At 59.4% G+C, this 14,687-nt stretch overlaps 2 protein-coding genes across 2 annotated transcripts in view; one reads left to right on the top strand and one right to left on the bottom strand.

Annotated features, from left to right (window-relative positions):
• Positions 1 to 5,509, top strand: part of CDC45 (cell division cycle 45) — a 55,051-nt gene extending 49,542 nt beyond the window's left edge. Inside the window, exons 16-18 of the mRNA XM_007958452.2 lie at positions 424 to 542; positions 3,718 to 3,794; positions 5,445 to 5,509. Of these exons, the coding sequence (XP_007956643.1) occupies positions 424 to 542; positions 3,718 to 3,794; positions 5,445 to 5,509 (261 nt within the window). The remainder of the gene's footprint in view (positions 1 to 423; positions 543 to 3,717; positions 3,795 to 5,444) is intronic.
• A 4,813-nt stretch (positions 5,510 to 10,322) lies between these two features.
• On the bottom strand, positions 10,323 to 14,044 carry CLDN5 (claudin 5). The gene is given in 3 exon segments (XM_007958451.2): positions 10,323 to 11,106; positions 11,108 to 11,355; positions 13,952 to 14,044. Coding segments are annotated over 3 exon segments (1,125 nt in total).
• Between the last annotated feature and the right edge of the window lie 643 nt (positions 14,045 to 14,687).

The raw sequence follows: 14,687 nt of genomic DNA, 5'->3' as shown, positions 1-14,687 counted from the left end.
ACACTCCTTGGAGAGAATAAGCATGAGAGAAAGAAGGGCTGCTCAGGCACGGGGAGACAGCTCAGGGGGTAGGAGTGCATGGAGGGATGGACACTGGGAAGAGGTAACTATCGGGAGGAAGTGGGAGGGGAGCTGTTGCATTGGCTAAACTGTGGTCAATATCACAAGACAAAGTGTATGTGAACTGCTGTATGGAAAGTGTGTCTGCTCTGTAAATTTTCACCCAAATTACAATGAAAAAAAAGAAGAAAGTGGGACTCGGATAAGGGCTGTGGGAATGCCATGATCAGGCCCTGCGAGCCCCGCCCCTCCCAACATGCCTGGGGGAGCAGGGCTGGCTCTGGCTGCGCCTTGTGTCATGGGCTGTCACCGTGCTGTTCTGCTGGAGGGTGTGTCCCTTACAGCTTTGCTTTACTTCCTCAGACAAAGAACCGGCGCTGCAAGCTGCTGCCCTTGGTGATGGCCGCCCCTCTGAGTGCGGAGCAGGGCACGGTGACCGTGGTGGGCATCCCCCCAGAGACCGACAGCTCAGACAGAAAGAAGTGAGCAGGCTTGTCCTCCAGGGGCATGTCACCAGCTAGCCTCTTGGCCCTGCCAAGCCAGCCTTTCCCACTGCACCACAGGGCTGTAAGAGCTGCGAGTTGGTGTCAATCTTTTTTTTTTTTTGTCTTAACCTGGATTGGACTGAAATGCATCCAGTTCATCTTCCATCAGTGATGGGCACAGCAAACCCAGTCTTTGGGTCTCAACTGAGGGCTTGCCCTGAACAGGACACCCAGGGGTGACTGTGCCTGGGTCCAGTCTGCAGGGTTTAAGGGAGCAGGCAGTGATGGGAGGGCAGGCATGACCCACGACGGGAACAAGGACCACCATCACCACAGAGGATGGGTTCTGGGCGGGGGACAGTGCGTGGCCGTAAGTGTGGCCCACATGGCGGCAAGGTTGCCTGAGGTGCCATGGGAGCTGGTGACAGTGGCCCAAGTGACAGAGGCTGCTGGGCAACTGTGCCCTGCCCCTCGCCGGCTCCCCAGAAGTATTTACATGAGATCATGGTAGCAGGTCATCAGGAGTCTTGTTCTTCTGAAGGCGCGTAGGAGAGAACAGGGTGAGCCTCGTAACAAGGGCTCCGGGGCAGGTTCTGCTGCATTGGAACTTGAGATCTCTCAGTCACCCTCCTTCCAGCACAGTATAGGGGAGCATAGAGATGGGGATGAATGGCCTTGCTCTGCCCCCAGATCCTGAACAAGAGCAGACAAGGCCTCAGAGCACCAAAGATGGACTGTGCTGCCATTGAGATACAGGGGCCCTGGCTCCCGTACAGCCTCAGGCCAGACCCCCAGCCTTTCCCAGGCCTGGACCCCTTCTCAGGAACGTGCAGTCGGTAAGGAGAACCGGAGGAAGTTCAGGTCAGACGCCTGGGAGTTAGGCCTCACCCGCAGGGCTCCTCCAGCCCAGGTGAACATGGTGTCTTTGTCTTTGAAAGGCCCTGTCAGTGCTCATTTCCTGTCTTGTTTGAGTCTCACAAGCCTTGGGGTGAGCGGGAAAATGTCTCCTAACCTTTCCCCCCAGCCCCCGCATGGCTGGCCCAAAGCATGCTTCCAGCGCCACCCGGAAACAGAGCACACTGCTCACTGTGTCCCTGGTTTCAGAACATGCTTGTGCATTTCAAAATTCCGTCACCAGAGCTCAAACACAAAAGGCAAATGGAGAGCCTCCCGCTGACCAAGGTGTCTGGGGTGTGGCCACCTGCCCTCCAGACCCCACTGGTGCCGAGCTCACTGTCACCTTGGCCCATCCTCTGGTTAGAGTCTGGAAGAGCCAATTTACGCTTGCTGCCTTCTGTTTCATTTCATCCCTGAGCACCAGACCGCTGTTGCGTAGATTTGTATGAAGAACGTTTGTAGTAGTTGTGCCATCTGTCAGGGAGAGGACAGCCTACTGGGCTGGTCTGTTGTGGGCGTTGGGGCTGGCTCTGACTTGTGACTCCCACAAGATGCAGCAGTGGATCTGGGTTCTGAGGGTTCATCTTGCTACGGTAAGAAGCTTTTCTGGCTGTCTTCTAAGATGTTTTCCTAGCCTTTCCGTATGCCTTCAAGGCTATTTTTCTCCGCTTCTTCCTGCAGGGCTAGGTTCCCTCCTCATTCCACCCAGACATGGGGCAGACTGGAGGCAAGGTGGGGGGCAGCTGGGCCCAGCTCTGATGCTCTGGGGTGTTCCCACTGCCCCCTCGTGCTCTACACCCAGAACGTGGACACTAATCCCAGGGTCCATTGCTGTACCACTGTTGTCACTCCAAGAGGTCTCTGACTCCCAGATCCAGTTAGTGCACTGCCCCCAGAGCTCCCATGACATCCCAAGAGGGGACCCTCAAGTAAACGCCAAGCTGTCCAACAGCTTGCTGATCCCGTAGCCTGCACGGTACTGTGGGGGCTCGAAGGCCACCTGTGGCCTATAGCACTCTTCTGCATGACAATGTGGGCAACCTGCTCACTGTTGTCAACTCTTGGCGGCCTCTTCTTGGAGGACATTGATCCTAGAGTCTTAAGTCACTCCTAGCTCAGCTGTCCCGAGCCTTTGACCTTCTATTTCTGCATAGGTAGTTTAGTAGGAAGTTGAAAGAGGCGAGTATCTTTATCAGCCAGAAGCTGGGAATGAGCTTTCTTAAGACAGTGCTTTTCAAAGCTGCACCATGGGTCTTGGGTTGCAGGCGATCCATGATGAGTCAGGAAGGTTGGAACTGGGAGGTGTGGTACCTGATCAGGGGGTCCTGGCCTGGGTTCCCGCAGCTGCTGCAGCCACCTGTTTATTCACTTTAGCCAGGTTTTATTGCTGTGCCATAGTCACGCTAGACAGCTCTAACTGACACATGCCACCACCCGTGAGTCCCTTATATGTGACAGTGGACTGGCATGCCGGCCAGAAGCTATGGAAAACCCTTTCCCACGTCACTCTCCTCCACTGGGAACCCTCGCCTGTGGCCTCTCCTCTGCCTTCCCACCAACCTGCACCCTCTTGTCAGTGTTGGCTGGCTGTATCCTGGGTGTCCCTGCTCCCTGCCCTCCTGGGTGCCCTTCCAGTCTCATCGCCTAAGCCCTGAAGGCTTCCCCCGCTGCCTGCCCACTGTGACCTTGGTCTTATCTAAGGTGCATGTGCTCATATTTGAAGGCTGGCTGGCCCCACTGGCCCCTAGGTCTCTGGGCTTGCCATGGACACCACACAGTGTCAGGCATGTGGGAAGATGCACGGTCAAGGTTGTACATGTGAAGGCTGTCATGGAATGGATGCTCAATCCGGACTGGCCACAGTCGAGGGGTGCGGGTGCCACAAGATCTGCACCGAGTGGCTCCGGTCAGAAAGAACCACAGGCGCGCACATAGAGGGAGCGTGTAGTGAACAGCCAGAGCACAGATGTGGGGCCCAGAGCCCAGCCAAGGGCTACAGTGCAGGCCAAGGGGCCCTTGAAGCTAACACACACCTGGGACTGGTACAGGCTCATCTGGATGCAGGGAGACAGAGGTGGCCACTGCAACCGTCCAGGGGGTGGGTGGGGAGGCCCTCGGAGGGCAGGTCAGGGAGAGAGAGAACTACAGACTGGGGCATAGCCAGTGAGGGGCTGGGGGAGTCTGGGCTGATTCTGGTGTCTCGTGGGGGTGTAGGGTGATGGGAAGAGTCGCTGCAAGTGGACCGTTGCCCAATCTGTCCCTCCTGTGCTGGCAGCTTTTTCGGAAGGGCGTTTGAGAAGGCTGCAGAGAGCACCAGCTCCCAGACCCTGCACAACCACTTTGACCTGTCTGGTAAGAGCCTCCCCCACCACCACTGTGAGCACACATCCCTTGCTAACCCCACCAAAGCCAGTGCTGACTTGGGATTCAAGGGATGTCTGAGGAGCCCTGGTGTGCTACGCCCTCCCACCTGGGCCTGGTCCCTTTTCAATCCAGTCTCTTCAAGCTCCCTTTGCTAACACAGCCGGGTGACCCTACAGTCCCTCCTGTTCCCAGCCTCACAGATCAGGGCCATTTCCTGCCTCTGCAAAGGAGAAGAAAACAGTGGGGCCTATGGCTACTGGGGGGATACCCGCTCCACAACTGTGCTGCATCTTGTCAGGAGGGTTTCTGCCTCCAGTTCCAGTGGGGTCAGATGGCATGGCAGCTGGGTGACACTGTGGTCCCCTGTGTGCTGACTTGACACTGCCCATCTTAGGATTTTTTTTTTAATTTATTGTGATTTGGGTGAAAGTTTACAGAGCAAGTTCATTTTCCATACAGCAGTTCATACACATTTTGTTTCATGACATTGACTGTAGTTCCCCACCATGTAACCGCTCTCTTCCCACTTCCTCCCTATAGTGACCTCTTCCCTGTGTCCTTCCCTCCCATGCACTCCTGCCCCCTGAGCTGTCTCCCTGTGCAAACACTGCCCTTCTGTTCTCCCAGATTTATTGCTCTAAGGAGAGTATCTACCTGATGTAAATGTTCACCCCATGTGCCTGTCTATTGTTTGGCTAGAAGCCATAGGAGTGAGTTCAGTTCCAGACCTGAAGGGTAGCTAGGGGCGGTAGTCTCAGAGGTCTCACCAGGCTCTCTCAGACCAGCAAGCCTGGTCTTTTGTTTGTTTGTTTGTTTTAATAATTTCGAGTCACCTAAGTTTTAGTTAAGAAATGGGAAATCCCTGCCTGGCCCGTAGCTGGGGGTACCCTACCCACCCTACCCACCCCCATCCCATTCCCAATACCAGCATAGGACTGATTCACTTTTTGCCATATTGGCCTTTTCATTGTTGCTGGGGGAATTTAAAGTAAAACAGACGTTTGACCCTTCACCCCTATAATGCTTCAGTCTGCACTTCTCCAAAAGAGTGTTTTCTGACAGCAGCATCATCTAGTTTCTTCAGTGTTAATTACTGTCCTCACAGAGCAGGCTTTGTTCAAGTTGCCTTGGTCATCTTAGAGCTGGTTTGTCCCCTCTGGCTTGGATCCTGGCTTTGGCACTATGCTGAGGTGCATAACCTCAAGCAGCTCCGTGTATTTCACGTGCTTGATGTGCCGTGTAGCTGACAGTTCCTTGGCACCGAATAGAGTGAGACGGGGCGATGCAGCCTCCTGGAGCTCTAGTGGCGCAGGCAAGGCATTTGACTGCTAACCAGAATGTCGGTGGTTCAAACCCACCAGCCATTCCGTGGAAAGAAGATGGGACAATCTACTTCTGTAAAGATTTACCGCTTCAGAAACCTAACGGGGTCACTATGAATAGGCATCGATTTGGTGGCATTGGGTTAGCTAGTTAGTCAGACCCTGGCCAGGACAGTGGTAAGTTCGGGAGTGTGTTGGAGAGTCGGTGAGAATGAGTTCATGTGCCCTATGTTCTCATTTCATGTTAACTGCCAGCCCCACTCCCCCACACAGCCGCCTTTCCGTCTGACAAGATGTTTTTCTTTCATTACTTTAGTAATTGAACTGAAAGCAGAGGATCGGGGCAAGTTTCTGGACGCGCTTGTTTCTCTCCTGTCCTGAGGGTGAGTTGTGCAGGGGGAGTTCCTAGCCAAGTTCCTGTGGGGGCTTCTCAGAGACAGCCCTGCCCGTCAGAGCCGTCCTTGCTGAAAGAGCCCCTCCCGGTCCTCTGCTGCTCCCTCAGTGAGGCTTTGACTTGGCTCTCAGACCAGAACAGGGCTCGCCAGGAGATTTTCCCAAGGCCGTCTTGTCCCTGGCTGCCTGAAGTGACACAATGGGGCATTTCTGAGGAACTAATTTCATTAAGCTCTTGTGGTCACTTCAGAAAGAGCTGGCATTTCACCCCCTTCTGCCACACCATGGGAGCTAGGCATCGGCGTGTGCGATGCGTCACACACCCAGACTTCCTGGCGCTGCCTAGAGCAGAGGCCACCCACAAGCCCTCCTCTCCCTCATGGTCACCTGCGGGAGGCGCCGCTGCTCTCCTGCTGCCGGCCGCCTTCACAGCAGGCCCTGGGCTGGGGCCCACAGAGGCGTATAGGGCCTTTGTGTGGCGGACCACTGAGAAAGCGGCTCAGCTGAGGGTGACATGCGTCAGCTCTGAAGGCGCCTCCCCAATGTGTGCTTCCAGAGGCTCCGTGTTGAGTCGTTGACAGTTGAGCTGTGACCCAGGACACCCCGCGTGCCCTCTTTCCTGGACAGGCCCCTCTAGGAGGCAGAGGAGAGCTGATGGGATGGGGGTCCGCTCTGTGTCAGTGTGACTGCCCCTCAGCCTACGTCCTCACACCCAGTGAACACACCTCTGGGGACAGTGAGAGATGGCTCTGTCGGGCAAGGTGGCCCTGGCACCAGGGTCCCTTCATGCCAGGCCCAGGGTCCTCCCACTCTCCCTCCCCGCCATGGTGAGCCAGAAGCTGAGGCGCCAGGTACTCGTTTCTCCACCGGGGCTGTGGTGGGCATTTCTGAGAAGGGCGTGCAGACCTCAGGGACCTCGGGGTAGCTTGGGGTACACAGGCCATGAGTTCTAAGTCTGGCCTTTGGGTCTACACCGAGGTCTCTGAGCTCATCACCTGTGTGGCCTTGGGTGGCACGTGGCCATGTGAACCTGTTTAGTCCTCTGAAAAGAAGGTGAACACCCTCATTAGAGAAGGAATGTGTAGTTCAGCCTCAGCCTGGGGCCTGGCCCAGTCACCGGTCCTTGGGGTGGAGGCGGAGCTTCTGCGAGTGTCTTCTCAGGGTTACAACCTAAAGCAAAGGCTGCAGGTGGAGCTGCATCTGAGGCTGGTTGTCGCCTGCAGCCTGCTCAGCGATACAGCAGGTGCTGCTGGGGTCCACCACCACGTCAGGGCCGGGGGGATGAGGAACAGTGTGTGTGTGGGGGGGGCAAGATGAGGTGCTCCAGGCAGGGGGAGGGGTGTGTGAGAGCCAGCACATGGGGAGTGAGGGCACACTTTGGGCTGAGGGCAAGCAGGTGAGAAAGGGGGCCCTTCCCCAGAGCCACAGGGCTATGAGGGGTCTCCAGTGGGTGATAGCCTGGGCCTGCCTGGTACCCTCAGAGGTCCTGGGGTGACAGTCCTCCCATCGACACGTACCCCTCACCCTCATCGGGGTCGAAGTGACTCAACACAGACCTCAGGACCAACGTGCCTGTCAGAGGGAGGGCTGGGCACTTTGTTTAATTGGGGAAAACATGAAAATTGTTTGAAATTTATTTTTTTTCCTTTATTTTTCAGGGTTTACTTCCTTCAGAAATGACCTCCTCTTCCTTATTTATGTTCACTGCTTTTATTTAGACTGTAAATTATGGACAGTTTTAGATGCAGGGAGGGTTTGTTTTTAATGGAATAAAATATGATTTTACGTCCTGCTCTTCCATTCGGCCCCAGCCCCAGCCTGCGCGCAGGTCTACCCAGGGCTCCGGGCCTAGAGGAGTAGGCTCCCTGCCCTGGGGTAGCACGCTGCCAGCGACTGGAAACAAGCAAGGGGCCGGGCCCTCCTCTTGTGCTGGGTCCTAACAAGTCTTCCACCCTGTCCTCAGCCTCCTCAGAGGGCGGCTGCCCAGCCCAGGCCCTCAGCACCGCTGCCTGGCAGGCAGGGAGGCTGGGCTCTGCCCTCCCTCCCTCCGCTTCCTCCTGGCCACCCCGTTCCTCAGACAGACCCGAGCTAGCCATCCCCCCGGTCTTCTTGCACCGTGCAGCCCTGTTTGTGTTCCGTTTCCCTGAGAGCTGTGTGCCCCCACCCCGTCTGTAGGCAGGTCCGGCTTCTCCGCTCTTCAGCAGGTTACTGCGGAGAGTAGGGTCGCAGGCAACGCGGGAGGCACTGTGCAACCCCTGCTTCCCGAGGCCTCCAAGTTAGCACCACCTGCATTCTAGCCACGGAAGGTTTGAGTTGGACAGGACTGCAGCGACCTCCGTCGTTTCAGAGCAGCAAGGGCTCACCCGGCAAAAGACTTGGAGCCAGCTGGCCTGTGCTCTGCCCAGCTGACCCTGAGCGCCCCGGTGGGTGCTGAAGGGGCTCCGGAGGTGAGGAGGGTGTGGCCGCTCCCCCTGGCTGGGGACAGCTGGTCCCACCCCCATCTGGGTTGAGGTGGTCTAGTGGCTGCTGCGCAGAGGAACCGGGGGAGCAGACGGCTGGAGGGAGGGTGCCGCCGAGGCCCTGGGCTTTATGGGGGCTGTGGCATTCGCCTTTAAGTGGGTGAGGAGACCATGGGCACAGGGATGCGGAGGCGCCCGGAGAGAGTGGCCTGGAGGTGAGGATACAGGTAGGTGGGGCTGGCTCGCACTGGGCCCCAGAGCTGGTCAGGCCCCAGCCACAAGTGGGCATTTGCCCCCCTGGCATGGGTCTGGCTGGCAACAGCCTGGCTCCCCGGGGCCCGCAAGCTACCCACCTGGCCACTTGGGAAAGCTCAGAGGCCGTCCTGCTGCCCTTGGGAATTAGAGCCACGCCTGGGCCTGATGAGAGCAGGGCCATGTTGTGCACTAGGGAGGGGCTGTTGTGGGCTGGGGCCCCACCTGGCGACCTCCAGGCCTGGCTCCTCAGCCAAGCAGCCTGTCTGAGCTCTGTCCTGTCCCAGGAACCAGAGGCAGTGATACGAATACCTTGGATGCAGTGTCACGGACACCTGGACTCAGGGACTATTCTTGGTCCCTACTACACAGGCCCGGGGGGGCTACAGTTCCGGCAAGTTCTTCTGTACCAGGGCCCATGTTGCTGTAGCTCGTCCCATTGGAGGCGCCAAGGCCGGTGGAAAGTTCAGCCTCCCTGGCCAGCCCACCCAGCTGCTTCTCTCTGACTCCCAGGAACCTGCCACAATGTTCATAAAGGCTCTTTCCACCTTCTCTGGGCCCTTCCCCTTCACAAGGAGCCTGGCCAGGCTCGGGAGACCCCCTACCTGGACACAGCCCAGACACTTCTTAGCAGGGCTCCAAGGCTAGCCAGGGCTGGGGACAGGGCCAAGCCTTCCTGCTGCTGGCCTTGGCACTCCCAACTCCCGCTCTAGCCTCTTGGGAAAAGATAAAAATGCTTTTACTTCAAAGTACCCAGAACAAAGCTGGAAAAGCAAGCCATAGTAACTTCAAAATAGCTGTGGTCTGCCCTGCCCTTCTAGGATACCCCCCGGTACCAGGATAGTGCTGGTGCCTACAGGAGGAAGGTCACACAGAGTGCGGCGGCAGGGCTGGCACAGGTGCTGGCGGCCAGTCTGGGTTAGTCCCAGGCCAGCAGGGTGGCCACAGGCCTGCCCCTCACAGAGCTATGCCATCAATGCCGGAGGATCCTAGCACCACCAGGCTGGAGCTCACGCGAGGGGCCCTGGGAAGCGCCTGGTCCTTCCCACGGCAACGTGGTTATCAACGTGCAGCTGCCGCAGAGCTCTCCTGAAGCCCGCGCAGCCTGGAGTCACCCCTCCTGCCCCCCTCTGGAGGGAAGGGGCCATGGTCCAGTGTTGTCTGTGACCCACTGGATGGGCTGCAGAGAATGATCCCAGAGAGGGCGAGTAGAAAGCACGGTGCTGCAGCCTGGCCCCTCCTGGGCAAAGCCAGCAGGCTGCCTGCTGAGGCACCGCCTCTCCCTCCGCACCCCACCCAACTCCCCGTCACATCTGCTGGGAGGCTGCCTCGCCTTCCCCACCTGGCTCCTGTCCCCATGACCCAGCAGTGGCTCTTCTGACTGCAGGTCTCCGTGTCCTGGCTCAAAGTGGCAATCAGAGGCCTTGTGTCCCCCACCGGAGAGCAGGCAGGAAGATGGCAGTGCGCAGGGAGGGCCAGCGATAAGGCCATCGACTCTGGGCCCTCGGGGTAGCCCAGGAAATTTAGGGAGGAGAAGGTGGGTGGGTGGTGGCTGCTGGGACATAGGCGATGACTAGACAGAGGACAGGACACAAGGTGGAGGGTGTTTATTTACCAAGCAGATTCTTAGCCCCTCCCCTCCCACTCCAAGCTGTCCGGGAGAAAGCTCCAGGTTCCAGCCCTCAGGCCTCACTGGGAGCTGCTGGCTTGAGGCTGGGGGTCCAGGTCAAATCTCTTGGTTCGCCTGGCTCAGGCCCATTGATAGAGTAAAGGCCGCTGAACATGTCCCTTGGCAGGACCTGGCCAACCAGGCTGCTGGCCTTGGGCTCTCCGATCCCGCTCTGGAACCAGCAGCAGCCCCTGGGGAGGAAGGCAGCATCCCAGACCCCGAGGGAAGCAGCGTTTTCAGTCTCGTGCCCTTTCAGAACCGAGTCCCACCTCCATGGGAGCCAGCACTGCGCAGGGGAAAGAAATCCAGTCCCCGCAGACGCCCGCTGGGCTGCCGGCAGAGCAGGGCCGTCCTCGCGGGACGCTACCTTGGGCCTGTGCCTGCGCGGCCCAGCGGAGGCCGTCTCTCGTGCGGGAAGCCCTCAGACGTAATTCTTCTTGTCGTAGTCGCCAGTGGCCGTGGGTCGCCGTGACGCGGAGTATTTGACAGGGAAGCTGAAGTCGGGGCGGCCCGCGCAAGCCCAGGCACCGCAGCACACGAGGCCGCCGCCGCACATGAGCAGCGCCGAGGACGCCCAGCCGATGTACAGCGCCGCGCCCAGCTCGTACTTCTTGGACATGGGCACGGCAGGGTCGTAGAACTCGCGCACCACGATGTTGGCGAACCAGCAGAGCGGCACGAGCGCCAGCAGCCCGCAGAGCGCGTAGATGGCGCCCCCTGTGAGGGCCACGCGCGCCTTGGCGGGGCCCGGGGCCACGCAGGTGGTGCACTGCGCGCCCGCCAGGGTCACGAAGAGCGCGACCAGCGCCAGCAGCACGGCGCCCACCGTGAGGGCGCGCGCCGCCTGCACCTCGGCGCTCAGCGCCAGCACCGAGTCGTACACCTTACACTGCATGTGCCCCGTGCTCTGCACCACGCACGACATCCAGAGCCCCTTCCAAGTAGTCTGCGCCGTCACGATGTTGTGGTCCAGGAAGGCGGTCACCTGCCACATGGGCAGCCCGCAGGCCAGGATCAGGCCCACCCAGCCCACCAGGCACAGCACCAGGCCCAGAATCTCCAGCGCTGCCGATCCCATCGCTGGAGAGACGCGCGCCCGGCGGCTCCGGGGCCTCTGCGCCCGCGCGCCCGCTCTCAGCCAGCGGTCCGGCTCGGTCGAGCGGCCCAAGCGCACCGCCTCGGTCTGCAGGTGCCGCCAGGGTCTCCCTTTTTGAAGGCTTGGGGGTGGACTCTGCCCTCGGGACTCGGCCCCCGGGCCCCTAGCAGCCAATCCGCGCAGGGGCCGTCGCACCACAGCCAATTACAGGCCCCAGGCATCCGGAGTTAGGGAAACAAGGCGCGTAGGGAGGGGGGCAGTTGGGGGCGCCAGAGCCACTCCCTGGCCGGCCGCCGCCCGGGACGCCACTCCTGCGCTGTCGGAGAAGTTTGGGCTGCGCGCTCAGCGGGCCACCTCCCTATGTATCCCGTGTCACTTCAGGAACTACAGGACCCTTGGGTCTGCTATTACCCCCGCCCCTGGCCAAGCCTCCGCCTCCGGAAATTGGGCTGGTGGTCACCACTACGCAGGCCAGCTCCCCTGTGGCCTCTCTTCCGTGGGCCAAAGCCTGCAGCAGCCTCCTCCTCTCACCGCCCCAGCGGCACAGAGGCCTGGGTGAGGGGGTGGGGGGACTCTAGCCTCCTCCTTGCGCCTTGGACAGCACAGCACTGCCTATTTCTCCAGGAAGCCAGAGTCCAGTCCTGCAGCCCAGCTCCTCCTCCTCACTCTCACTATCCCACGCCTCCCAGGGCTGTGCCAGGCAAGGGTCCCAGGCAGACCCAGGGCCTAGCCTCCTCATCTGAGGTCCTGCCAAGTGCCACCGCCCACCTCATTCACTGCCTTCCTGGGACCTGAGGCCCCAGCCCCAACTGGGAGGAAGGCGGGCACAGGCGCCTTTCCGCCCCCCGGGAGACCCTCGCCCTGCCCCAGCTCGGGGCTTTCCAGACCTCTGCGCTCTGCATGGGCTGCTCCATTTCCTGTGATGGAGCCCACCCCCTTTGAGGCTCCACTCAGGACAGCACTTCAGGAAGTCCCCAGTGTTCCCAAGTGACCCAGGCCACAGGCTGTCCTCCCCGAGGCCCACACTTAGACACAAGGGACCCTCCCACCAGTCTCAGTGGTGCCCCAGCCCCAGACCGACCTCCGGAAGCCAACTTGGAGTTTCCTGGCCTGGAGGAAGAGCCCCCATCCTCGCTAGAGGCAGGAGGCGCGGGATTTCCGGGCATTCTTCTGCACAATGACCCAAGAGTTTCTCGAAAGGTCCACTGGGGTGGATGCGCAGGGCCCCCTGAGGCTCGAGTGGGGGCACAAGGCTCTGGCATCCACAGCCTGTGTTGGCACAGTGGCCCCGTCCCCACTTCCTGTCAGTCGCTTTGTTTCCAGCAAAGCCTGGACTCCCGGCCTAGATACGAGGCCACTGGGACGCCTGTTCTTTTTTCTGGTCCAAAGTGCTCAGCTCTGCTGGTCGGGGCCCTCCATGGAGAAGGCATGGTGTTGAGGTGAGCCACGGACATGGGGCCCCGACAGACCTCTCCCTCCTGAACCTGGGTGTCTTCTCCTCAGTTGTCTCTGAGGGGCACACTGTGCTGAGGCCAGCGCCCGACTTGTTGAGCATGAGGAGGTGCTGGAGGCGAGTTTGCACCCTGGGGGCGTGAGCTGCAGTGTGAGGGGGCCTCCTGCTCCTCCTCCTGACTCTCATCCAGCCCTCCCCGCAGGATGGGGTCAGAGAGGCACTGTCTCCACCTAGACCCCTCTTCATACTGCTTTCCACCTGCTAGATCCAAGGACCACTCCCTTCTCTATGAGGACCCTTCTCCCTCAATCTAGGAACCTCACCCAGGGTCACGCCAACCCCTGCCCTTCCACATCTCCCAAGGCAATCCCCATGGCCTTCCCAGACCCCCTGGTCCCTGCTCGCACCTAGTTAGGCCATTCTCTGCAGAGCCACTGGGCCTCTCCGGGGCCACACCCTGCCCAAAGAGCTCTGTGACTCCGCTGCCCGTATATAAGGTGCTGCCTGCCCCCCAGGAGCGGCCAGGCTGCTGTGTTCTGCAGGCGTGGGGAGTGGCCAGCCTGGCAGTACTGGGCTCGGCAAGATCCACGGGCCTACTCCATGCTCCTAGGCCCTCAGACGGGCCTCCCTTGCCCATCCACGGCCTCCTCAGCCTGCAGCACGGCACCTCAGGTTGCTTCCTGCTCTTCCTCTGTGTTTCACTGCCAAGGTCACTTCCTCCAGGAAGGCTTTCTGTCCCGTCCCCCAGCGGGGCTCCCAAGGCCCTGAAAAGGAACCATTGCCTGTCCATCTTCCCCACCAGTACCCAGGACAATCCCACAGAAGGATCCACATACACAGTGGCCGTCCCCATGCAGCTGCTCCGGGCAGGAGCCAGGCCTGTGGGGAGGAGCCCATGGATCCCGCTGACCTCGGGCTGCGCTTCCCCTCCAGCCAGCTGCAGGGCTGCAGCCCGCCCACCTGCCCTCCCTCTCTCCACCACTTGGTCAGGGCCCATCTGCAGCCTGCAAGCCCACAGCTCTCTGGGGACAGCTTCACAGCACCTTGTGGGCCTGGTAGAAAAACCCAAGGTTCCACCTAATCCCAGTCTGCTGTCCTCCACAGACACTGCTGGAGTATTGCCCTCCAGGCGTGGCCACCAAGTCAGGCACAGCTCTGACCACTGCGGAGCCAACGTCTGAGGCGGCTCCCACAAACCCATCCCAGATTGCAGTGGCCGCCCACTGACCTATCCCAGACCCAGGAGACGCATGACCCACTGTCCTTCCTTCCACTGGTGGAAGAGCTCCTGCCTGCCTACCTACTGTGAGCCCCGGAACCCCTTCTCTGAGCAGAAGACCCATTCCAGGAAGTTCCTGCCAATAAGGAGCGGAGAATGAGCCACCAAGTAGTGACTCAGCAAGGCCAGTGCAGGAGTGTGTTGGAGACTGTCAGGGTGGTCTGTCTAGAGGGTGGTCTGTCTATCTCCATGGAGGGGGCATTTCAGCAAAGATCCTGTTGCCAGGCGGGACAGGAGGAACAGCTGGTGCAAGAGCCCAGGGGCGGTGAGGCGCTTGGCGTCCCAGGGGCAGAAGGCGGCCAGTGCCTGAAGCATCCCGGCCACAAAGGGCTGGCCACAGTCGGGGGTGGAGAGGGGCAGAGGCGTGCGACTCTGGTCTCGGGCAAAGAGCTGGAGCGCCGGAGCTCTGGCCAAGGCCACCTGCTTCTCCAAAACTATTGTTCTGCGTTCCCAAGGGAAGTGGGGCGGGGCCTCATTAATTGTGTGAGAAAAAGGGCTGAGTCAACAGAAAAGCAAAGTTTATCTTGAGCAGCTGCTAGCTGACCCTGCCCCAGGGTGAGCCAGTGACGCCCCCTAAGGACAATCTAAATTTAGACTCCAGGTTTCTGGGGCTTGAGGTATGGGAAGATCCTAGATTTCATTGCAGGGCAAATGAAAAACAATATTCCTTCTATCCTTAGCCTTTGAAATAGTTAAAGACATTTTCCTCCAATTTAACAGCAAAGCCTCTCAGCACGGCGTGTGGCTGTGCCCTTTCCTGGTGTAAGCCAGTGTTCCCACTGATTCAAGTGTGGCTGAGCAGTCCCTCGAGCCCTCACAAGTCCCTGCACAGGATATCTCAGCCACCCTGAGAAGGGGCACAGTCCACCTTGGCCATTGTTGCTATTGTTGTTATTTTTTTGTGGTCAAGAGGTAGGCATGGAGGCAGGTTTGCCCTTATAAGCAGTGTGTTCCTGCA

Source organism: Orycteropus afer, unplaced genomic scaffold, assembly GCF_000298275.1.
Source record: "Orycteropus afer afer isolate SDZICR_OR568_19922 unplaced genomic scaffold, OryAfe1.0 scaffold00986, whole genome shotgun sequence".
NCBI lineage: Eukaryota > Metazoa > Chordata > Mammalia > Tubulidentata > Orycteropodidae > Orycteropus > Orycteropus afer.
Note: the sequence above shows the minus strand (reverse complement) of the source record. Positions and strands in the feature narration are given on the sequence as shown.